This window comes from Rattus rattus, chromosome 1 (assembly GCF_011064425.1).
Source record: "Rattus rattus isolate New Zealand chromosome 1, Rrattus_CSIRO_v1, whole genome shotgun sequence".
Lineage (NCBI taxonomy): Eukaryota > Metazoa > Chordata > Mammalia > Rodentia > Muridae > Rattus > Rattus rattus.
Genome location: NC_046154.1, coordinates 53,360,061 through 53,385,148, shown reverse-complemented (window position 1 = coordinate 53,385,148; position 25,088 = coordinate 53,360,061). Strand labels below are relative to the sequence as shown.

Genomic DNA, 25,088 nt, shown 5'->3' with positions numbered 1-25,088 from the left:
AGTGCGGCTATCTGGGATGGTTCCCAGCATTTTGCACAGGTTTTAAAGACAAAGTTCACATCCTGTAACTGGGAGAGAGTCTAGGAAGCCTCCCATGAGGTCTGCAGTTGGTGTGAGACCTGAAAGCCTGACAGCCCACAGGAGCTGGTGAAGATGAAGCTGAGGACTGCCTGCCAGCTAATGCCCTGAGGACCCAGAGAGCCACCGTTCAGTGTGCACAACATACCATCTTCCATGCAGATTCCTTTATACTTCACAATGTTCTCATGGTAGAGGTTCCGTAAGATCTCTATCTCCTTCTTCAGATCAGCTATGTGGTTACCTCCACTCTCAGGCTTCAGGGACTTGACAGCTACCTGTTCCCCTGTGTTGTCTCCCTCAGGATCATATCTGCAGAGCTCAACCTTCCCAAAGTGACCCTGGAAGGAACACGTCCATTCTATCAGAGAGGCCCAGATGGGTGAGATGCACTGAGGAAATATCTCTCAAGCCATGTCTCTCCAGGCCACGAGAATCACCTCAGTCTGACCTCAATAGGTGCAACTTCTCTCCTGATTCTCCTTAGCTCAGCTCATCTTCATTTGACTCACTGACCTCTGCGACTGAGCAAAGACTAAGAAAGCGGCCACTGACTAAGGGACCACTATCAATCCCAGTTCTCAAGACAGTATACTCCACAAGCAACTAGGCTACCTCTGCATCCAGAGGACAACTGAGATATTCTTTCAATCACAGGTCCATGCCATAGGACAGGGCTAGTGGGGCTGAAAAAAGCATTTGCACAGGGGATCTTCACATCCCAAATATGCCACTCAACAGTTATGAGGATGGAGGACCACGAGTGTGAAAATGTCCAGTACAGATGCTGCTAACCCAGGACAGTCACGATGTTAAGTGAACTACTGAGGGTCTGTCTATAAGAAACACCAAGGAACTGCCATGCTCACACTAGCCGTTACTCAAAGGAAAATCTGTGACTCATATCTTGGCACGCCTCATTTAAGGAGTGACAGTATAATCTTGGAAGAGTCAGAGTTAGAGATTCTCCTATTTAAACTACTTGGCGCACTCCTACACTACAGAGAAAAGTCAGGGTTCTTGAGGAAGCTGTCCTGGGTCCTGGGTATGTGCAAGAGCACATAACTTGGCATGGTCAAATGTCTCCAACAAAGTACATTAAGGTGCTTCTTTTAAAAACCCTGATGAAGGACAAAGGGGAATACTACAGCTTTCCATGCAGAAAAGTAATACGAACAGAAGGCCAGAGCCCAAGTAAAACTTGCCTCTCCCAAGTCACGAATCCTCTTCAGGAAACGCTTTTCAAAATGAGTGGGATCCACCTCTGTTATTGGCTGCTTTTCTGAAACAATGTCTGGATCTAAGTGAAGAGACAAGGAAACAGATTAGTCTCCAAGCAGTAACCAGGACTGCCACTCTCCCTGCCCCAGCAATCTCAGAGGCCGGGACTGATCCTGGTCCAGACTCACTCTGCTCTTCCAGCTTGTTAATGTCCCTCATGATGGCTCGGAAGAAAGGTCTCTGGTTGGGATCATAGTTCATGCAGCGAGTCATGAGGTCAGCTAGCTCCTTGCAAGATGGCGTCACTGGCCTGCAGCGGCTTTCATAAAACCTCTCTTTCTGTAAAAGAGACCAAATACCCCCGCTCAGACCTTGCCCTCCACAGAAACAACTGCCAATCCCCACTTCAATCCCTAATATCTCTGCCAAAAGGCAAATCTCCTCAATGTGGGGTTTCAGTGGCCATTTCTCAGCATGAGGAAACCACAGTCCTGATAGTGACATATCCCAAATTCAAGGAGATAGGGTAGCACCTCCCACTTCCAAGATGCTGTGTTCTAGGGAAGCCCAGCAGCTTCTCTGAAATTGTGTGGCAACAAGCATCAGCCCTCCGGATCCCTCACACTCACCCACTAGTTCCAATTACCACACTGCTCAGAAATAAATCACGCAAGCCATGCTTACCCTACAAAGGTATTCCCTGCAGAGGTGGACAGAGCAGACAGTGTAAATACCAAAAGTAAGGTGAGCTAAGGAAGTCAGAGCTGACAAGACAATTAACTCATTAAGTTCCCACGAGGAAGTGCTCACACAGCATTAAATTTACAGACTATGTGTACACCATGCCAAAGTTAATAGCAGTCAGGAATGGTGCAGTTACGATCTTTTATTATTTTAAAGTCAGAAATAATATCGCTTTTAAGAACTAGCTGGAGTCCCTGTCTTTCGTGTCCGTGCTGGAGCTGGACATCACAGGCACTGTAAGCAGGTTCATTATCACCTGCGTGGCACTACCTCCCCTGTGACCGCAAGGCCCAAGGGCCAGTCCTGTCTAGGACAGTACACACCAAGAGCTCCACATCATCTAAAACCTATAAAACTCCAGCCACTCAATGCCTCTCTATCTTCCTAAGAACTCAACAAAAGAGTTGTTTTTATAGACGATGGAGCTGAGGCTGAAGAAGGTTACTTACATTTGTAACCTCAGGTTACAGGTCTGGGGACGTGGGGGGGAGGGGTGTGGGTGTAGGGGATTCATGTCTGCTTCTTTCCACTGTACAAGGCCCATGAGCATCTGAGATCTTACCCACCTCACTCTGGAAACAACTGCTCACCTCAATGAGGGTCTTGTCCTTGAGAGGGATCTCGCCATTGTAGCAGATTTCCCAGAGTGTGGTTCCAAAGCTCCACTTGTCAGCAGCCACACTCAGGTTCTTGGAGTCTTCAACACACTCAGGAGCGATCCAGGGAATTCGCTCTATGCACTCTGGAGAAAGACAACAGACCTACCTACAGACCAGCTCCTGGGACCATCTAATATGCAAAACACAGCCACTGCAGCTGGAAGGCTGTGCCTGCGGCCTGCATAATTCCTGGCTACAGAAGTCCTGTGGTGAGCCCATCAGACAGCAACTTAGGTGTTCTGATCAGGGCCAGCACAAAGCTTCCCACAAGCTTCCCATAAAGGGCCATCTGTGTCTACAGGACAGAGCCACCATGGGAGAGCAGGTGCCTGAACAAAGGCTAGGGAAGGAGAAAGGAGGAGTCTGGCATGCAGAGGTAGGTGGCTGCACACATGTCCTCTATGGCTCCACACTGCTAATGTTAATTTTAAGTGCATTTCCTTCTTTTCAAGATGACAGAACATATTAAAAATTAAAATTAAAAAAACAGCAAAAAGCTCTCTTTCTTCTGATAGCCTCTGAAGCTTCTTTTTCTGGCTTCTAACCAAGGCCAGAGCCAGTAATCTCAAAGATACTTCTGCCATGTCCCCTGGAAATGTCCTTGACTAATGCAGTGGCCTCCACCGAGCAGCCTCCGAGCTGTCAAGGAAAGTGGAGCAGCAGTGTGGCTCCTGAGCCTAGCATTGGACTCAAGCCCACCCAACCTTTCCAAACCTCTTACTCTGTCCTTCTGCGCAGCATATGCATCAGTGCCCAGCCATAGTACTCAGAGACCTTACAACAGCCACACAAAGCACAAACAACTTCCTGAATAGGTCTCTCCCCCAAATTCATTCTTTATTGTGGGCATCACTGGATTCCAGGCCTCTCAGCTTTTATTAGAGTCATCAATGACTCACCAAGGACAAGACCCTTGACAGGGATGTCTGCCCAAGGACTACTGAATGACTGTCACGTGATACCCACAAATCAAGCTCTAAGAACAATGATCCCTGCTATTTAGGACTATTTAGTGGCTATTTAGGGCCATTTCGGGCCTTATTTCTCTTCATAGTTTCTACTCTCTTACTCCATGATTTTGTAGAATCCACTGTGCTAAGCTGACTAAATCTCAATGCTGAAGGTAGCAGAGGTTTTAATAGACAGGTCCTGCGGCTGAGCACAGGCTGGGCAGCACCAGCTTCAGGTCTTGGCTCCTGGGGCTGCTGTTCCTTCTAGGAATAACTTAGTCCACTTGAAGGGTGCCGAGCTCGGCAGTCTCTTGATTAAAGGTAAGGTGTTGCCTTCCAAACTGCCCAAGCACAGCAGGGCTCCAGAACATAGCAGTGGAAGATCCAGGACATCTGGTTTCTTCCCCAGCACCAATCTGACCATTTCTCATGGACGCTGTGCTATGCTGGCACCATTGAACACAGCCCCTTTACCACAAGGACTAGAAAAGATTGACTGGGCTGCTGGGTTCTGTCCTCCCTCAGTACCTGTCCCTCCCACTGTGTACCTGTCTGCTGGCTCCCTTTCTAAAGGGAGGCCCAGCACGGTGCAGCACTTCTTGTTGCTGGTGATCACTGTCTGGTGGATAAGGAGGCAGTGGAGATGACTGGGGGACGGAAAGTGGGGGCAAGACACACACCTTGCCTGGTCAGCACAGAGACTGGGATGCCAGGGTCACTAAGCTTGATGAACGGGCCAATGTCACTGTCAATGCCCTCACGGGCCAGGAGGAGGTTTTTAGTGCACACATTTCCATGAACGAGGTCTTTATCTTCCTGTAGAATAAAAAGAGTCTATGTGGTAAGGCAGCCTTGTCTTCTCTGCCCACAGCCCTGGCCTCACAGATCAGTTCTCTCTACTCTAGTCACAGCAGACCCCACAGCCTGGTCCACTCATGAGTTCTGTTTGAGAGAGCTCCTGTAATGTCCCTTGGCTCCAGGCCCTTGGTCAACAAAATAGAGATAATGGCAGGGCATGCCTCACAGACTTTGTCCACATGGGAATGTGTAAAGCCTGGTGCACAGTATGTGCCTACAATGTCAGTTCTAATGGACCCAGAGAGCTTCCCTAGTCACTCAGTGTACTCTATAATAGCTTATCTTGATTGTCACAGCAGGGGAGAACCTCGCCTGAGGACTGCTTCCACCAGGCTGGCCTGTGGGCATGTCCATGGGGGCATTTCCTTAATTGCTGATTGATGGTGCCACTGTGTACCAACACGAGCCACGTATTAGAAAAAGCCGCAACCCCAAGGGAGCAAGCCAGTAGGCAGCTGTCCTCTGTAGTGTGTGTTTCCATCCCTGCTTTGGCTTCCCTTAGACCTGTAGGCCAACTAAACCCCTTCCGTCCTTGAGTTTCCAGAGTCAGAAAAGCAAACTAAAGCAATCCTGTTCCTCTTCTTGCTGTATAACACAGTCACCCCAACATGATGGCATTTTCCTCTAGGCAAGAATCATAGGAAAATCTATGGAATGGTGTCCAATTAATGTTTGTCTGAAGCACCCGGGGAAAAGGAACTCTTTCCTTCTGCACCTGGAACCTGGTACAACCTCCTTTACCTGCTTACCACACCCCTCACACACACACCCTTCCCATACCCATACCCCAAGAGAACACTCTAGGCCCTGATGGACATCAACACAAAAACATTCTTACCAAGTAACTCAGGGCGCTGGCCAGCTGTTTGGCAACTTTGAACTTCCAAGGGGTAGTAAGTGCATCACTTTTCCGGTGCATGAAGAGATCCAATGGTCCCCCCTCCACAAACTCTTCCACCATGATATCTGCAGACATGGAAACAACCACCTCTGAACTTACCGTCTGTCTAGAGGGAATTCTCTCTCACCCTTAAAAGACACAGCTCAGAAACTGGCCTAACCCCACTTCTAGTCTAGATGACCTCAGCAGGGGACAACGCCTCCTGAGCCTCAGCCTGCATCTGTATATGCACAAACAGCAATACTTACCTGTCGCAGGGACCTGGGACACGGATGATCTGCTAAACAAGGCACAGAAGTCCTTGGCTAAGTGCCCAGTACACAGGACAGAGGCTCAGAACACTGACAATCACCAGTGCTACTTTCCAGCACCATACACTGCAGCTCAAAGTGTAGACTGCCCATAGGACAGAACTTCCCTCCAACAAGTCTCCCATGTGAACACAGGAGTAGCCAGCACTACAGAGTTTAGAGAGCAAAGAGCTTGGGTTTAAAAAAAAATAAACCTCCTTTTCCTGGACATTCCTACAAGGATTCAGAGCAGAGGTTCTGAGCAGGTGAACTGGCATGAGTCTCTTCAGCAGGCCAGCCCCAGCTCAGGATTCCCGTCAATACCTTCCTCAAGCCCTGCCATTCCTCACTAGACTGCCTCAAGTCTATACACTTGGGCCCTGAGTGGCAAGAAAGAAATGTTAAAGAAACGAGTGTAACTGAATCAGGGCCACCAATGACCTTCACAAATGACCTTGATTTCTCCTATAGACAGAAGACCCAAGAAGTCTTCATAGTACCCACCCACCACCCCAGCAAGGGTCAGCTGTCCTCTTCAAGGAAGAACAAACTTACTTTCCACATCTCGGACACAGACACCGTAGAGGTACACGATGTGTTTGTGGGAAACCTGTCGCATCATGCTGGCCGCCTCAAAGAAGGCCTGTGGGGAAAGAAGAGAGGGATGTGTAGGTTCACACCTAAACTGCTAAGGCAACACCTATCAGTGGATCCCAGAAAAAGGGGGACTGTCGCCTCTCAGACTTGAATACTGCTCTCTTGGCTGTCTCTTGACCTCTGGGCCACTCTAACTAAGATGTGGGATTTATTTAGAAAATCCAACAATGCAGAGTAAGGCTGGTGGGATGAAATTCCTACCAATGTTCCTACGGCCACTAAACCCACTTTACTCTCATCTAAACATCTAAATGCCATGAAAAACAAGGTTTGCCACTATGTTAGAATAAGCAGGCAGCCACACTTCCTGCTCCACACTTAGCGTTGGTCCTCTCCAACAGTCTGACAGTTCCTGGTCAAGTCATTTGACTCCTTTGGGCCTTCATGTTGCCAAATATGTGGGAGCCTGGGAAACCCCTTCAGAGTTCTGAGACCACTATGCTTATTCCAGAGAACCACTGCATCACACAAGGGCTTTTGGTTGTAGGAAAGGGGGGCAGAATAGGACAGGACAGGACAGGACAGGACAGGACAGGACAGGACAGGACAGAACATGTACATGAGGCTGTTTCCTCCTCACAATCAGTCTTCCCTAACTACTCTCACTTAGATAGTCTGTCTAAGACAGCACTGAAAGGAGGACCTCTCAAAGACAAGGCTGGGAACCATGTGGCCAAAAAGCCCAGAGCTTTTCCCAGCCATCCCACTCCCCCAGCTCCAGAGAAGGGGTACACTTGCCAGAGAAATGTCCCGGTGGCTAGGGTCTAGGACTTTGAGAATCACTTTTATCTTCTTTTCTTCAGCAATTCCTTCATCGTCCTTGTAATCCAGCAGGGTCCCAGAATAGATATGTGTTCTTGTGCCTCTGCCAAGGTGCTCACCCTGAGGAAGGAAGCAGAAAGTTGTCTCTTCCATCATGCCTTCATGATGGTTCAGGTCAGAGCTGAGTCCTCAATGGGAGATTGAACACAGTGGGACGGGGCCAAGGCTAACATCATCTAGAGTCCTCATCAGGTCTCTAGACACAGAACCCCTAGACATGCACAGCACTGACATTTCCTTGACCCGGTAACAGCCCTACTCCTGAAAAGCAGCTCATTCTCCATCACCCTGTAGCCCAGCTGCAGTCTATCACAAACCTGTATGTGGTAACAACCAGTCAAAGCAATCTCACCCAGGTCTCCAGAGCTGACTTAGAGAGTACTCTGCCAGAGGGCATCTCTACTGTGAGGCTGGGGGACAAAGGAAAGGGACCTTTATCCTCTCACTCTGATGCTTGCTGGCCTTTAACTGAGATTATCCCTTCATGGCGCTTGATCTCAGCCTAGTCTCTGTAAATGCACCTGCTGTGTGGTGTAGTGAAGCGAGTAAGGAACTAAGGTGTAACGGCTCCTGGTGTAGGTGTACACAGTGAGCAGAAACTGGACTGCTGAGGCCATGTGTTCTGTTTTAGAGCCTTTCAGTCCATGCTCTTTTCTACATTGAACCTCCATTTCCCCACTCCCTACCCCACCACTTTGTAACACCCACCAGGACATGTACAAGGAGCTTGAGAAGCATAAATCATGTCAGAATCACCCAAACTGAGGACGAGGCTGGTGTTTTCCTCACAGAAAGGAAGGTGACCACACCACCAGATGAATGAGACCCACCCATGCACAGAATGACCTGTCTGTCACTAAGGATCCTTGCAGACTGAGCTTCAATACTTCTGATTTTTAATTCTTAATATTTGGAAATCAAAATGTGACTCATAAAATGTAATATTGAGCTGCTAATATTAGCTCCACAAAGCTTGTAAACAGGAGCTCTTCTGGAAGCTCTTGTAAATACAGAAAATGAATTGTGGTCAATGTCTAGGAAGCCTGTTCCCTACAGAAAGACACACCACTGTTAATCGGGTATATTAATTTACACAAATAGCACCATTTGTCATCTGTCACAGCAGAGTGGCTATTTATCCTCCCTGTCTGCTGACTCTGGCAAAGTCCTCCAACTATTCATTAGAGCTGCGTCTATCATGAGGTGATCCATCAGCATTATGGGACGCTGCCTTCCCAGAACATTCCATGAAAGGCATATGCTTTTAAGACAATTACTCTTCCCTAGAAGAAGACTTAATTCCAAGGGCTAGGTAACAGAACCCACAAAGACCAATGTCTACTCCAGCGTCCTTCAATACAGTTCTTTGTCTGAGCAGAGCCTTGGTGACTCATCTGCTGGGGTCCTGGCTTTAGTGTCCTTACCTAGGAAGCCATCTCTGCACTTCTAAGACCTGATTTTGCATAATCACACATGCCACTGAGGGTGGCAACTACCGCCCCCCCCCCAGCTGTGTAAGTGCCTCTGTGAGATTAGTCTGGAGATTCTAGGTAGCAAAGGCTATCCCAAGGAAGGTTGGGGCAATGGTCTGAGCCCCTAAGGGTCCCCTTTCTGAAGCCAGTTTTTGTCTTGCCCTGCCCTGTAGTCTTTGTTCTCTTTTCTCTATTCCTTTTGGAAGTCCCTTCTGAAAAGCAGGACTGAGCCCCAGAGGAACTATTACACAGCAGTCTGTGGGGTAGGGACCATCAACCCGGACTATCTCCACCCTCTACTGTCATGTCAGTGATCCCATACCTCTACCCCAGGTAGCCCACACCTACTTACCCACATCCATCAAGGATTATCTTTCAGGTGAAGGCCATTAGCAAGACAGGGCAAAATGAAAGATGGGGCCAAGTGGCCTTACCTCACTGTTGTTTTCCACTAGAATTTTCCCAAAGCAGACTTTATCCCCCCACTTAAATCTCCAGGAGTTCCCCTATAGGGTTTTAGGACCAAAGCTGGATGAAGACCCTTCGTGGAGACTTACTTGTATAATATCTTTCTTAAGGATCCGATCGAAACTCAGCTGGCTCATAGAGTAGACAGGCTGCCACTCCTGGGCTTTCTTAGTGGCTACTAGTAGGTTGGAGATTTCTGTGAAAAGATCAGAGAATTCTGAGCACCATTCTGCACTGAAATGCAGCCATGTGTGCTGAGCCATGGGGCTTACCGAACACCCATGTTTGCTAGTTACACATCGCTGACCAAGTCTGTGTCAGGTAAATGCTTATTCATACCCTCCAGGAGCTCACAGGTTAAGGACAGAGTCAGCATGAGTCAGAAAGCACATGGGGAGCTACAATTTATCCAAGGTTCACACAGCATGATCTGAGGTGAGGGAAGGTTCCTTTGAGAAATGAACATTTAAATCTAAGAATGGCAAAGTGAGGTGGCACGTGCCTGCCTATAATCTTAGCACGTGAGAGCAACTAGTGAGTTGGAGCACAGCTGAATAGGCAGACTCAAAAAGAATAGAAAGCAAAACGAATGACAAAAGTCAGTCTCAGGAAGCAGGGACCATGTCTGTCTCATTTTCTGCTCTGTCTACAGCCTAGAACATGAGTGCTCAACACGTTACCTGGTTTTGTGTTTACTTCGAGGGAATCAAAACCAGGGCCTTGGGCATGCTAGGCAAGCACTCTATTTCCAGGTCCCAACAAGACTTTGTTACATGTAGGAAGCACCAGGGGTGAACTGAATGAGGAAAGACAGATGTTTTGAGGCCGATAAACCCTGTGAAGAGGAAGTACGAGCTATATGCAGATGAAAGGAAAGGCAACACAGAATGAGGGTCCTAGAAATCCTGCTAGATGAGGCTACAACCTGTAAGCATGTGGCTTGGGAGTAGGCCATTTCCCAAGCTCCAAGTTAACAGCAGATGCAATGCATGAGCAGCTCTGCCAGGCCAAGGTTACATGGACTATAAGGAACTGACCCTCTAAGATGCCTTCCAAATTCAGACACAGTACAGAATCCTCTGGGAATCAGGTAGGCCTGACGTAATCCCTGAACATATCGTGTACTTCCTTTAGCTGGACCAGTACCCCTGGGGAAGTGACAACTGACAGAGAGTCTCCCTGTTTCACTTTCTTGCACTGGAAGACAGTAAGTTTAGAGAGAAATATTCTCTCATGGGAGTTCAAATTCTTGGATTCTGAAAAAAAAGTTCCCAAAATTCCAAAGCACGGTTCACAGAAGCCAAACATGGATTTAATGTGACTAAACTGCTAAGCAATAGGTTACAACACTGTAACCTATCACACATTAACATGAAGCATATTACGTGACTACAGTAAGGCCCTCAAACCTTGTTAGAGTAGGGCTATCTGCTCTTTTCTGCTTACATTCATACGTTCTGTTTTCTCTATGCTGGATACAGTTCTACAAGAAACTGTTGGCCCTTGTGCCCAAGCTTAAGAGACAGGAATTGTCAGCATCCTTATCTGTACTCCACATCAGAACCAAGGCTCAAAGAGACTCGGCAACCTAACCACAGAGCTTGCTAACCCAGAGAAGGCTTCACAAAGCACTCAGGAAAGTTCTACTCTGCCTTTCCTGGGGTACAAATCTAAGTACCAGAAACTGGCTTCAGTCATCTTTTGGGTGCTCCTTTTTCTGAGCCCATTCCTTGCATGGTTCTCTTGTGACTCGAGCCTATTCCCTGGGAAAATACAATTTAAACAGGCTCTGTACAGCCACCTTGAGGAAGGAAAGGAGACAAACACAATGAGGCTATTTGACTGGTGACATGAGGGCAGACAGAGGCTGGAGGCAGACCTTCTGGGAATTAGAGAGAAGGATGGGTCTAGAGTAGCTCATGGCTTGATTTCTGTGTGTGTGACTCAGGGTACCTACGCTACGCTTGACCTGTGAGATGGGGAGCCATTTAACCGCCTTAAGTATGTTTTGTACAAGAAAGCGGTGCCCCCCTCAGGTTGCTAAGGGAACAGCTGTAATCATGCCCAGAAGAGCTTACTTTAGTATGCAGTAAAGGCTCCACCCACCACTGGCAGCCACTGTCTACATAATCAGCCACCACCCTGGTCTTCCACCAGAATTCTCCAGCCTTGTGTATCTGAATGCAGACATCTTCCACAAGGAACTAAGTGGAAATCAGCAGCACACCTGCCTGTACTGAGGAGGACCCAGAAGACAGGTACTGACACGTTCAATGGTAATGTGGGCCGGAGTCCTGGGCCTGAGCAAGGGCTCACTTGTCTATCATACACTCTGGTTGGCCTCCTGTCTTTTCTCTGGCTTGGTTTATTCCACAAAGAGATGTATATTCCAGTGTGAAGTCTAGGTCAGGGTGTCTGGCTCTGGGAACCCTGCAGTTGGAAGTGCAGACACCAAGCAACCTGAAATGACGCCTGCGACACGGTTCCTGATTTCAGCACTTCTCTAATTTGCAGGTTCTGAGAACTAACACGAGGAAGCTCCACACCGGGCTCCTCAGCTTTCTCTCCCTCCCGTCAGAGACGCCCTGGATCCCAGAGCTGGCTGAACGCAGTACCTATCGCTCTGCAAAGCATATGTAGATGGAATGGAGAGAAGTATCAGTGTATTCAGGTGAGACAGGGTGTTCAAATCTCCAGTCTTTGTCCACTTAGAGTCTTGGCCAAGTAGAATGCGACAATAGCTTTCTGAATTCTTCTGAGAATTAAATGGTGTACAACATGTAAGACCTTCCAACTGGCAGGCCAAACACTTACTAAGATGTCAGTAGCCACTGTTATAACTCACTGTTGCTACTACGCTGCTGCTGATGCCATCAGCTGGGAAGCCTTGGGAAGTCACTGACTATCCCTAAAAACAACTTCCTATGGGGAAAAAACCCAATAAAATAGTCACTAAACTACTTTGAACATAGTAGGTCCTGCTACAGTGGAAGCTACTCCAACATTATCACCTGATGGGATGGTCCTGCACTAGATTTGGTGTGTGTTCTAGGCTCCCCCAGAATCACAGAGCAGTGAGTGAAACCCAGACCTTTTAAGCAAGTGAGAAAAGGACACAAAACGCACTCAGTGCTCCGTTCCAGATGAGTCTCAGGAAAAGCTGCACAAGAGGTATTCACCTCTGTTCCTACACTCTTCCCTCCAAAGCCACTGGCTTCCAGATCTATGCAGTTAGAGGCAATAGCTACACCAGAACTCTGTAGAGGCACCCTTCAAGGAAAGCACATCCTAGGCACCCGCCTTCTCCATTCCATGGATGCTGTCTTCTCCCAGGGACCATCATCCCTAGGAAAGTAAGATCTTCTTTTAACACCAGAAGGAAGGTTCTGTGAGTAAATAAAGCCCTAAGGAGCTCTGATGTCACATGGCCAAGAGGCAGATGTGTTTTTGCCCTTTGTGGCACATAGGCTTGCATGAAAACAAAGGCTGCAGTTACTCTAAGGCTGGCAGGGAACCCTATCTATCAACAAGAACACAAGACCTTCCTCTTTCACCAAACTGAGGAAGTTGCCTCTGCTGAGACTAAAACATAATTCACACATTAGGAACTCAAAGCCCTGGGCTAGAAGTGCAGCTCAGCTGAAGGGCAGGCACTTTACTTGTGTGCATGAGGCCCTGGGTTTAATCTCTAGCACTTCTAGAAATTCCAGACCCTTTCTACCCATTCCTTAGGTAGACCCAAAGGTAATTCCCTCAAAGAACAACAATATAGTCTCAAAGAGCCTGCTCCAAGGTTCCAAGGCTAGTGTCAAGGGCCTGTGTGCTATCTCCTCTTCAGAACCTTAAGACTTCCAAGGACAGACCAAGCAAGGGCAAGGCAGCATGTTGGGGTGGAGAAACAAAAACTCCAGGAGTTGGGGATTTAGTTCAGTGGTAGAGCGCAAGGCCCTGGGTTCGGTCCTCAGCTCCGGGGGGCGGGGGGGGGGGGGCGGACAAAATAACAAAAACTCCAATATATGAGAATCTAGTGTTTGGGGTTAGACCTGACCCCAAGTTACCAGGACTTTCCATGAGATTCATTGCATTCTGTAAGATGAGGCGCTTGGTCAGGTAACCCCCAAAGCATTCCTTCACACTCACATTCTGGGGCAAGGAGTCTACCTCAAGGACATTAGCCATGCTTCTCTCAGAGTTTAACCAAAAACAAGTGAGCCCCTGGCCCCTTGCCTGGGTTTTAGTTCCTGCTTCTTCTACAGGGCCCTCTGACTGCAGGAGAAGGCCACAGTCTCTTGGTAAGGTGGCCAAGTTCTCCTATAACCCCTTATCTGTTCTCCTCAGGTCCATTTCTCCTTTTCTTCTCTACTTCACAATGATCCTCTAGAGGCTCCCTGAAGCTCCTGCCCTAGCCTGCCACATTGGTTCCTGCATACTCCTTAGCTCTACTGGGCAGGCCTTTGCCTAACTGGCACCTCCTTCTCATCACCCAACATTCAGCTCAAGATCTGCCTCATGACTCAGAGATTTTGACTATTTCTTTCTTTTCACCCCAGGGTATGTTATCTATCACCCATCAAATATTGACGTGATATCAGTGATCTGTAACATTATCTGCACAGGACTACCCACTCTCAGAGAACAGGTCCTGGGTCTTCTCACCTAATACAGTTTCTTAGCCCTCAGATATGCCAGAAACATTAGTCTGATACATAAACCAAAGTGAGCTGTCAAGCCACTCTACTCAAAGAACAAAATCTCTACTCACTAATCCTAAACAGTCTCTTCTGCAGTCTCACTGGGGTGATGAGCAGAGGTGTCTGTATGTTATACAGACAATACTGGCACTAGAGAGGTGAGTTGTGACATGGGGACAGACCTGAAACAGCTTAAAGAAAACCGCTAGGGCTACAGTGTCTTTAAGTCAGACAGCACCCTTTGGCCCACATGGTCTTTTGAAGCATCACAAGTGGCAAAGGACAACCCAGAGGGACACAGCTTGGCTCTAACACAGAGACGAACCTCGAGGCTTAGGCTGACAGCAGCGTTTCAGCACAAAGCTTATATTGTCCGTGCGCAGGATCTGCTTCTTGAGGTGGTTCATGAGGTCTCTCAGGCTGGGAAAGTGGTCAACAGAGCCATGCAGGCTGTAGCGGCCCTTCTGCACCTCAATCTGAAAGTTCTTGAACTGCTTCTGATTACCCAATACCTGCCATCCACAAAAACAACCATGTTTTAGAATGGGATCAGGCAATGTAATATAACATCAGGATATGGAGAGCTTACAGCTACACAAATGTCACTTGGGTTTTGACCTGTAAGATGAAAGTCATGAAACAATGTCATAGGATTATTGCAAAATAAAAAAAAATTCACACTTTTTAGAACGACAATTATTGAAAACTGAACCCTAAATGTGTTTATCACCTCCTCTTGGGCTTGCAGAACAAGGTGGAAGAAGGGGCAAAAAGAATGTTCAGAGGAGGAATGGGTGAAGTAGTGGAGAACTTTCTTCCTGGCACACCACAGTGTTACGTCCTGAACTCAGTGGTTGTGATGATCAGGATGAGACTGGGTGGGTTAACATTTTATCATGGAGGGGATTAGGAGGTTTTCCATCCTTCCTGATGATACAAATACAGTTAACAGCTGCTGGGGAAGGAAGAGACGTTTTCTTTAGTGGTCTAACTGCTTGTATGGATCCTGGGTTCCTATGAGCAATCCTAATTAAACTCAGTTGGTCGTCAAAAAAAAAAAAGACATGACAGTGGAAGAAGGACTTTCTGAGAAAAGAGACTGGCAAGAGTTGGAGAGGCAAGGATTATGGGGTAAATATGGATTATATATAATGTATATGAAATATAATATACCCATTATTATGTATAATTATATGCTAATTTTATAAGAAGAGACATTAGTACTTTATAAAGACTAACCGGTACTATGCATGAAGTAAGAAATGTGAAGGCTAAATTCACCCAGAACTCTTTCAAAGTGGGCCCTTGCACACTGGGAGCTGGTATCTGGCTGTCCATCCAGGCCATAATTCTAGCACCACAAAAAACAGTCTGAGCAGCTTTCTTCCATGGCTCTTCTTATACAAAGAAAAAAAAATAAAGACTGAGAGCTAGGAAGATCTCCTTATGGTATAAACTGGGACATGACATTTAAAATATCAGTGTCCATAAGGTTACTTCATCCTACAAACCTATACAATGGAATAGCACCCCCCAATCATAGCCTCTGTAAGTTTTAATTAACTGCATGTATACAAAATGAAATAAACAATCCTTTCTGTGACTGTTCCTTCCCAGGTAACTTGACCAAATAGGATGTTGTTCTGATTCTGCCTCAGGAGGCGGGGCCACCTTACACAGCCATCCATACTATTAAACTTCCTTCAAAGACTGGTGAGTAAGTGAAGGCAGGAAGCCACTGACCGACTGAGCCCAGGGCAACTCTGAGGTCTGGCTGTCAGGAACACTCCTGGAACTTTACCCAGTACATCTGGCAGCACTGGGTTCCTTATGTGACTTCCTCCTTCCACCGTGACAGAGTCAAACCCCTGGGGCTCTTATACTTGTCTTGTCTCCTGTGTCTGATACCTTGCCTCCACCTAATAGGATCTTTCAACTAATTCTTCCAGTCTGGGTGAGCCTCACTATGCTGGTCATTTAATGTAGACTAAAACTGTAAACTCACCATCTTCACTGGACATGGTGTTACAGTCCTTCAACCCTCACAGTCAAGAGGCAGAGGCCTCTGCTACATTATGAGTTCCAGGACAGCCAGAGCTCCATAAAGAAATACTGTCTCAAAAAACCAAGAAAACAAGAAAAGCCCTACAAGAAACAAAACCTCGAAATCCTCTAAAACTTCTTAAACACTCTAAAAGGTTGCATGACTAGCAAAGGTATTTGAGAGATCCTGAATCAGTAACCCATCTGAAGCTGCATCTGCATGTTTATGCAGCAGATACCCTGGGAAGGTAACTTATGTTAGAAAGCCCAAAGCTGTTGCTGGGAGAAACAGGCCAGTTGATGAGGTGGCTCTCTGACGTTAGTCTACAGCAGAGAATGCCACAGGCAAACAGTTCTGGGCCTGATGACTCTGCCACTGGCTGTAAAGTAAGTCACTCTAGATAAGTAAGCTAAAGTTCACGTGTGCCTGACGGAGGCAGCTTTCCGGCCATGTTCTACCTTCCAAGGCTACAGTCCTTCTCCCAAGAGAAAAGATGAGAGAAGGGAAGGAGGAAGGACAGACGGAAGGAGGAAGGGAGGGAGGGAGGACCAGATATCAGGAAGAATACAGTCTGGCCATTGAGTATCCTACGAGGTAGGATATTCTTTCCAGACTACCAGAGACTTGCTCAGGACCCAGGTGTCCCTTTTAGGCACAGCTCCCGGGCTTGCTGGTAGTGAACAGATACGTCGTGGCTACATGCCCTGGCCCACACGTGTCCCGACTGACCTCGGACTTTTCGAAGCAGGTGACAGTCATAAGAATGTTGTCGAAGTCGGTGCAGCTCCACCTCAGCACGTACATCCCCTCCTCACTCCCCTCCTGCCGCAGCTTATTGATGGCATATTCTGTGCTGGAGAGAGAAGCAGGCAAGGGACAAGGCTCATACCACAGTGCACAAGCTGCCAGGGACACCCAATGCCCTGCACTAGCTCAAGACACATCCTGTTACCTGCCTGGCCCTAGAGTCCTCTCAGGCATGGTATGAAGTATGTGGTGAGAAGGAGCCTGAGACACCCAGAGTTTCCAATTTCTAGGGAAAAACTCACCTACTGCCCCCTCAACACACAGAGGCTTATTTAACTGTCATAAATGCTACAGAGACATGTCTCCACATCTTACTAGAAGAGTGTACCCCAACACTAGTAAGTAAGAGCTGCGAAGGATTAAGAGGAGGAGTCCCACGCTTAGCCTTTTCCAGCCCTTCCCTCTAACTGCTGAGGAGGGCAGCTAGGTCCACTTCCTTTACTGCTGTGTCCTCAGTGACCACACTGGCCGGGCTCACAGTAAGAGCTTAACTGGTGACACGTTGACTAAGCACCTCGGTGGTGAGTAGAAGAGTGTTACAGGAGAACACACCTTGTGCTCCTTTGGATTACCCAGCGCAGTGCGTCTGCTGTGCTAAGGGCACGGAACACTAAATGGTTACTGGTACCTGGTAGGTATTAGTATATTAATCACAAGTATTAGGGAAAGAGGACTGATGGAGTCAGTGTACTTTAGAAAAACAGAGATTGCGGATATTGGTGACTATCCTCTTTAATCCTAGCACTTGTGAGGCAGAAGCAGGCAAATCTCTGAGTTCAAGGCCAGCCTGGTCTACAGAATGAGTTCTAGGACAGCCAGGGCTACACAGAGAAACCCCGTCTTGGCAAAGGAAAGCCCCTCCCTCAAGAAAGAAAGCAGAGACTTCAAGTACTTTCTACCTGTTCCCAACGGTCACTGATACCTCTAAACCCTCACTCACAGTGATTCCTCACACCCTGTCCCTTCTTTGAGAGCCAGCAAGACACTGACTTTTCAATGTTTAATCCACTTTTGAATGTAGATGTCAGCCTCCTACAGACATGCAACGTTCATTCCTTCATGCTCACTCACTGTCTTTGCTGTGCGTTCCAACACAGCGGTAAGCGATGCAGACAGGGCCCTGCCTTTAGGAGGCGCATTCTCCGGGGAAAGACGGAAGTCAAACAGGAAGCACAGGGGCATAAAACTAAATGTTGGTGGTGAGAGGGTAGTGAACACCACTGAAGGAATGCAAAACAGAGTGCAAGATCCAGGGGGGAGAGACAGACTGTTGTCACTCTACTAAGGTGACTAGGAGCTCTCAGAGACGGCAACAGCTGACACCTGAAGGGAGGAGGTGCTGCAGAGACACCAGAGCAGCAGCTCTCAGCCTGTGTGTCGTGACCCACTGGGGAGGGGACGCACATCAGATATCCTGTGTATTAAATATGCACAGTACGATCCATAGCAGCAGCAAAATTACAGGTATGAAGTAGCAACAAAAATAACTTTATGGTTGGGGGTCACCACAACATGAGAAACTGTATTAAAGGGCTGCAGCAATAGGAAGGTTGAGAACCACTGCCCTCAAGGAAGGGTATTCCAGACATCGTGAAAAGGCAGTCCAAGAGTCTGGAGGCTCAACTGAAGCTAGAACACTAGAGGATGACGTGTTTCTGGTGGCCAGTTTCTTGTTCTGCAATTGTTCTTAAGCTAATAAAGCCTTGAGCCTCCCCCAGCCAGTGACCACACACACCACCAAACGATTTGTCTCTCAGGTAACCAAGCCTGTCACTTGGAATACAGATGAAGACAATTTCTAAGATTTAAAGATCTGCATCCTGTCTCCCTTGAAGTGCTCAGTATTGGACAGGGTCAGAACTGACTATGGAGAAGTGAAGGGGTTAAGCTATGAGAAGCAGAGATCAAATTAAGGGAGTAGTTGGGGCATGCTCTAAGGGCCATGGCAGGAAATTGCAGGAAATGACAGGAAGGGCTGGTGGACGCTCAATTAGCATGGTGCACAAAGAGGGCAGCCTCCAAGTGTACGGCCAACCACCCCACCCTCAACAACTGGCCGCATGTGAGCCAAGGGGACTTTCTACCTCTAAAATGAAAGAAACTTGAGAGTATTCTGAAACCAACCAGATTGGACCGTGACAGCCATTCTGTATGTTGTGGACAATCAGCGGGGGAGCCACATCAGTACAGAGGTAATGGTGAGCATCTGCAGTGAGCCGGAAGTAGCCATCTACCAGGGACACGAAGGACAAGGCTTCCTCATGAGAAGAGAGCTTTAGTTCCTGGTGAAAGAAAACACACATCGGTTACATCGTTCCATTCTGGTGTGGCGGATCTACCTTGAGATACCTTTGAAAAGCAAATTTCAAATGCTCTAGAGCAGGGGGGCTGCTGGCTGAAGCAGATCCCTCCTGGCATACAAGCGCCTTAGTTTCCTGACAGTCGAAGCCTGAGAAGTGTGTGAGAGATGCAGAGATCAAAGCAGGACTTGGCAGCATGCTGGCATCCGCTTTCATGAAAGACTAGTAGCCACGTACTGCCTGCTCACAGGGTGGAGGTCTGGAGAGCACAGCTGTGAATCACAGGCTCTGGGACCAGCCTCTTCACGTTCACAGCATCCCCACCTGCTACTACGTTCAACATATTCAACTCGCTGTTTTTATAGGTCCAAATGGTCAACTACTGGCAATTTCAAATTGTTTAACAGGGATCTGTGTGTCTTTAGCAGGCTACTTAACCTCTGTGCCTCTGTAAAGTAGGATGACTACCACCACAGAGTTAACATGGTAATTAAAACCTCCAATCATAAACTTATTTTCATTGCTACTTCATCACCAATATTTTCCTACTGATATGAATCCCAATATAAAATCTTATAAGCAGATGGTCTTGGGTAACCTCTGTGAAAGAATTCTTTGACACCACTCCCACAGAGCGGTCCCAGCTCACAGACTGAGAACTGTTGTTCTCAAGACTCACCAATGCAGAATTTCACCACCAATAACATGCTTCTCCCTCCTCTTCCTATTTTTCTACCGACAGCTCTCAACATTCTATTTCTCTCTTTACTTTTTAAACTTTTTGTTATACTTATTTGTGTTTGCATAAACATATGCCTGCCACAGTATACATGTGGAGGTGAGAGGACAACTTTCTGGAATGAGGTCACTCCTTCCACCTATACGTAGCTCCTGGGAATTGAACTCAGGTCTTCAGGCTTGGTGGCCAAGTGTCTATACCTGTCACCCGTGAGCCAGCTCACCAGCCCTTCACTTTACATTTTTTTCCTGATAAAGTTATCTGTTTTAATGTTTGGAAAGAGGAAAGGCAGACTAAGAAAATGAAAGCCATCCACAATCTTACCACCACCAAGTGGCTGTGAAGATGGAACAGTTGCTCTAAAACTCAGTAAAAAAAGTCAATGTCAGCTTATAGATCAATATTTACATTCTGTTTTTATTCTATTTACAGATATTTCTTTTTTGTTTTAACAGTTTGGTTATATAATATCCCACTACTCAGGTAAACTGAGACCATTTTCCCAGCCTTTTATTTACTACCTAGGTTGTTTGTAGTGCTTTGACACTGCAAATAACTGCTGAAATGAACCCTTTTTGCTTGGTTGTTTTTTGTTTTTTTAAGACAGGGTTTCTTTGTGCAGCCCTGGCTATCCTTGAACTTACTCTGTAACCCAGGCTGGCCTTGAACTTGGAGACCTGACATGAACACTCTTAATCATAAACCACTGTCTGCATCTCATTGTTTCTGGAAACATGTTCCCTGGATTCCTAAACAGAACCCATAGAAGTATTTTCAAGATTTTTGCCATATGCTGTCAAACTGCTTTCTAGAAGGTTGTCAGAAGTGCAGTCTCTCCAAAGGAGAGTGTGGCCCTGTATCTTGTGCTACTTCACTAGGCTCTTCCCTTGCATTGTGCATCATCTTTCTGACATCATTTTTAGCACAGCAAGATTTCCCTGGTGCTGACACCCTTCACTTTGCAAGCATGCCTGTCACACAAGCCTGGCCTCAATACACGTTATCAGGGGTGACTTCCCTCCACAAAAACATGTTTACTGGGCAGAGTTACCACTTTCCCTGCCAAACTGACCTGCTTGTCAAGGTTGTGTCCTCAAATGATACCAGAAAAGACAAAGTGAGGTAACACTCTCTCTGCTGTCCTACAGCCTACTCAGGCACCCAGTGCGGCTTCCCACCATCTCATCTCAGATGACCCACCCATCTCAGCAGACACACCTCTGGCAGGCTCTGTTTTTTGCTTTTAAAGTCAGAGGTTAAGTTATGGTTAACAGTTTGAGTCAGCCTGGGGACAGACAGTCTATAGTAATAAACTTCATGAAAAGACCTACAGTACCCAAGAGTGGCCCAAACATCAGAAAGACAGAAGGAACAGAAAAGAAGAAAAAAAAATAACCAGGGCAAAGAGGCTAGGTGTTGGACCCAGCTGTTCTGGGGTCCTAGTGCATGCACAGGGCTTTCTGGGACCTTGGTCCTGGTAGAGCCCTATCTCCTCTCCGACTACTGCTCCTTGACAAGTGTGCTAAGAAGGTGGGCAGCTGGTATTTTCTGGGATTGAGTGTGTGGGTCTGGTTATATAGTGATCAATGCTCTTAAGAGACTCGAGAGAGGTAGAGACTCCCTAGGAAGGTGGAGTCTGGGAGGTTTTAGATCAGTAGAAGCAACTGAAGGGAAGAAATAAGGTACCAGTACAGGGGAAGGCCACCAAACAGCAGGCGCTTATCCAGGACAGGCCTCTATCTATCACATCAACATGGCACAAAAAATAAAGAATTGATTTAACTCTTTTTCCTTCTTGTCCACGTTTTAATGTGCAAGTGCCCACAGTGGCCAAAAGAAGGCACCATATTTCCTAGAGCTGGAGTTACAGAAGGGTTTGAGTCACAGGGCATGTATGCTGGCTGTAAACTGGAGTATTCTGAAGGAACAGCAATTGCCCTTAACTGCTGGATCATCTCTCTGGCCTACCATTCACTTATTTTTATAGTCTAAATATTGACATTGAAATGTCTCTGGTCAACAAACCCTAAAGCAGATGGATGTTTGCAAACACCAAGAACCTGGGATGTGCCAGCATAACTCTGGAGCAGACACTGAAAGGGCCTGGCAATGAGACATCTGGCTTAAAAGGGACCATCGAAGTAGGGGACAGGAAACTGGAAATGATGTGCCACAGAGTCTCTCACCCGCACATCAGTCTGGGTGGCCCCTGAACAGGCTTACCATGTTCTTGTTGTCCTGTTTGTTAATGCTGACCACAGACTCCTTGATAACAATGTGGGTAATCTCGGGGAAATAGGAAAAACTGTTCCACTCTTCCCGGAGTTTGTTTCTGTCATCCTCCTTCTTGTGTTTATTATAATCCAGTTTTTTCCGCTTCAGTTTATTTTTTTCCTTTTCAACAGGAAGAACCTGATAAGATAACAAAAGCGACAGGATTTGGTTAGCCTTCTCACTTTCTGTTGGTAAAAGGTCTGTGCTTCTAGACATTTCATACAGGGCCAAACCCCAGGGAAAAGAAGCCAGCATGGCTGAAGTAGAGAAAAGCAGGGAATCATGGGCTTGGAAACAAACAATAGACAGAGCCCTACCAGAGATTCCTGGGATTCGCTCTCCCAGAGTCCCTGAGGAGCACTGTACATGATTTATACTGTGCATGCTAAGCTGGAGAGGACATAACAGACATGTACCACCTCAGGCCTCCTCAATTCTAGACTGGCAGTGTGCCCAGCCTGACAGCAGATCTTCCCAAATACAAATGTTCAAAACCCAAGTTCCTCCTGCTACCCATGTCTTGACTTTATACTAGTGCTGAAGTGAAGCTTCGAGAGATGGTATGAATTCATGTGTCAACAACTGACACGCTGAAGAATACATGCCTGCACAAAGTTATCTAGCTGAGTAGCATGAGCTCTGCATGACAGAGTCCACATCAACTTCCTGACATCTCTGAGCCATCATTCCCCAGCCAAAAAATATCAACCTTAATATCAATCTTCATGAGATTAGGAGCACGCCTATCTATATGTTAATTCCTATGCAGAAAGCATTTGGTAATTTGGTATTGTTATTTTAGCATGAGAATAAGGCAGGAGAAGAAAATTAATCTTACATTTAATGTTACTAGCAGTAATAACTATGCAGCTACAGTAACTCAGTCAAGTTATTATTAGCCAGGTCCAGTGTCGACGCACCATCTAGTGCTCTCAACGACTATATAAATCAGATATAGTAACTGCTATCAGCCAATTGATTTCTTGGGTTCTATGTCCACCAAGTCTGTGTGCACAGATTCTACAGCTAATGAGCAAAATGTCAGGCCTGTAATACTGTGTATGTACCACAGACTCTTTTATTGTCATTATTCCCCAGAGTAGAGTATAACTATTTATGTAGCATTTACATAATATTAGGTATTATAAGGCAATCTAGAGATAACAAATGTATTCAGAAGGCTACGTATAGGATGCATAAAAATACTGTATTGTTGTATCTGGGAGACCTGAGCATCGACAGATTTTGGTACCTACACAGAATCCTGACCAATACCTGCCTCCAAGTACTAAGAGACAATGGTATCTCCAGTTGACAGATGAGTCCTGTGCACCTACTTGGGTAGAATAACCCTCCTAAGGCCATTTAAATAGAAGGAGTGGAGCTGAAATTTGAACATGTCTCAGATTTCAACTCAGGTTATTACCTCATTTGGCAGAGACAAAGGGCTGCAGACGTCACTGAGCAGCAGAGCACTTGCCTAAACATGCCAGCGCCCAGATTCGACTCCAGTACTATAATCACCACTGAAAGTGAAGGACGGCGTGCAGCACACTCAAGGCCCTTGATTCAACCCCCAGTACAACGACACAAACACTCACTAAAGCTTCATAACACAGAGGCAGTTTTCTGTTTCATGCCGCCAGAGCCTGCCTAGGTCCAGTTTCTGCCTCAACTGTGCTACAGCTGTGCTGTGAGCGATGAGTAATATGTGACCTCCAGCTGAGCTGACTTAATGTGGCCTGCAGGAGACGGGGGGGGGGGGGGTATGAAAACAGGTGACTCTTCTGACAGGCTCAACGTCACGTCCCTGTGACAGCATGGGATAGTCTCTTCTTTTTCATCAGACACCCACACCCACTTACATTCGGTTTCTGCCGCCACTGGATCCCGAGATTTCCTGTCACCATGACTTCATAGAGAACATTGCCACTGTCGTTGGAATGGCACCGACTCAGCTCATTTTCTGATGAAATCAGGAGCATAGAAGTCTCAAATATCTCGGCTCCATAATGCTTGGTTAAGGTTTCCAAGGTAGCCAGGTACTTCACCTTCAGGTCGTGTGTGGACACACTGCTGTCACAGATGGTCTTGTTGTTAAATTCCTTCAAGAAATCCTTGAAAACATTATTTATTCGCATCCTGGTAAGAAGATTCCTCTGTCTGATGGATTTATTCAATGTTTCTGGAATATATCGCTTGTAGCTAGAAGAAAATAATTTTTTTATATATAGGTTAGGAGGAAATGATTAGAAATCTGCCTCTATGACTTTCTTTGTATCTTCAGGCAAATGAGAAAACAGCATCTACTACTCCCAGAGGACCATGGATGTAAATGACTTTGAACAAACAGACACAAATCTGACAGAGAGCGTGCACGGCATCACGAGTTCCACAGATGTCAGTAGAACTGGAGCCCCTCACAGGTGCTGTCTGGTTATCTGAGTCACAATGCAAGCAGAAAAGCTGAGTCACCAGGATTTTTGCTTGCTAGTTTTCATGCTCTGTGCACATTACAACATTCATACACATTGGTAAAATTGAGCATTGTTCACATCTGTAATCCTAGCACTCTGGAGCTGGAGGCAGAGGTAAGAGAATCAGGAGTTCAAGGCTATCCTCAAACATATAGTGAATTGCTTGAGAGTGAGTTAGAAGGTTCTAAAAGGCATCACACTATGCCATAATCTCCTATTGAGATTAAGACACTCTATGCAGCCTGCCTATTGCATACTGTCCTATAAAGATTACATAATTTCTTAAAAAATGATTAAAAATCACAAATGTTAAATACAAAACAGTGTCTACCATGTGACTGTGTCCCAGTTTGTTAAGGAGATCCACAAGTTCCCTAAGCTCTGTTAATTATCCAAGGCTCTCTAGCAATCAGACCTCAATGCATGGCCATGCTAAGCAAGCAGGAGGTAGTCTGAAAAAGATCATGGCTAACACCCCTGAAAGAGCAGGTCCCCTAGGGACAAGCAAACTGGCCCAAAGAATCCCTGTAACAGTAGGGATTTCATGGCAGTGGCATACTGTGAATTCTCAGACCAATCTTCAGCAAATAGTATAATTTTCTCTTAAAAGGGATGTAATAGAATTACAGAACCGTT

General features: G+C 46.6%; 1 protein-coding gene across 1 annotated transcript in view; it reads right to left on the bottom strand.

Annotated features, from left to right (window-relative positions):
- The window catches only part of Jak1 (Janus kinase 1), a 106,790-nt gene that overhangs the window by 5,028 nt on the left and 76,674 nt on the right, over window positions 1-25,088 (bottom strand). The window contains exons 7-20 of the mRNA XM_032901765.1: window positions 23,841-24,180; window positions 21,925-22,113; window positions 18,787-18,944; window positions 16,585-16,708; window positions 14,137-14,323; window positions 9,210-9,316; window positions 7,097-7,240; window positions 6,257-6,344; window positions 5,349-5,476; window positions 4,333-4,468; window positions 2,634-2,785; window positions 1,488-1,638; window positions 1,284-1,378; window positions 227-419 (exon numbers count right to left, since the gene is read on the bottom strand). Of these exons, the coding sequence (XP_032757656.1) occupies window positions 227-419; window positions 1,284-1,378; window positions 1,488-1,638; window positions 2,634-2,785; window positions 4,333-4,468; window positions 5,349-5,476; window positions 6,257-6,344; window positions 7,097-7,240; window positions 9,210-9,316; window positions 14,137-14,323; window positions 16,585-16,708; window positions 18,787-18,944; window positions 21,925-22,113; window positions 23,841-24,180 (2,192 nt within the window). The remainder of the gene's footprint in view (window positions 1-226; window positions 420-1,283; window positions 1,379-1,487; window positions 1,639-2,633; window positions 2,786-4,332; window positions 4,469-5,348; window positions 5,477-6,256; window positions 6,345-7,096; window positions 7,241-9,209; window positions 9,317-14,136; window positions 14,324-16,584; window positions 16,709-18,786; window positions 18,945-21,924; window positions 22,114-23,840; window positions 24,181-25,088) is intronic.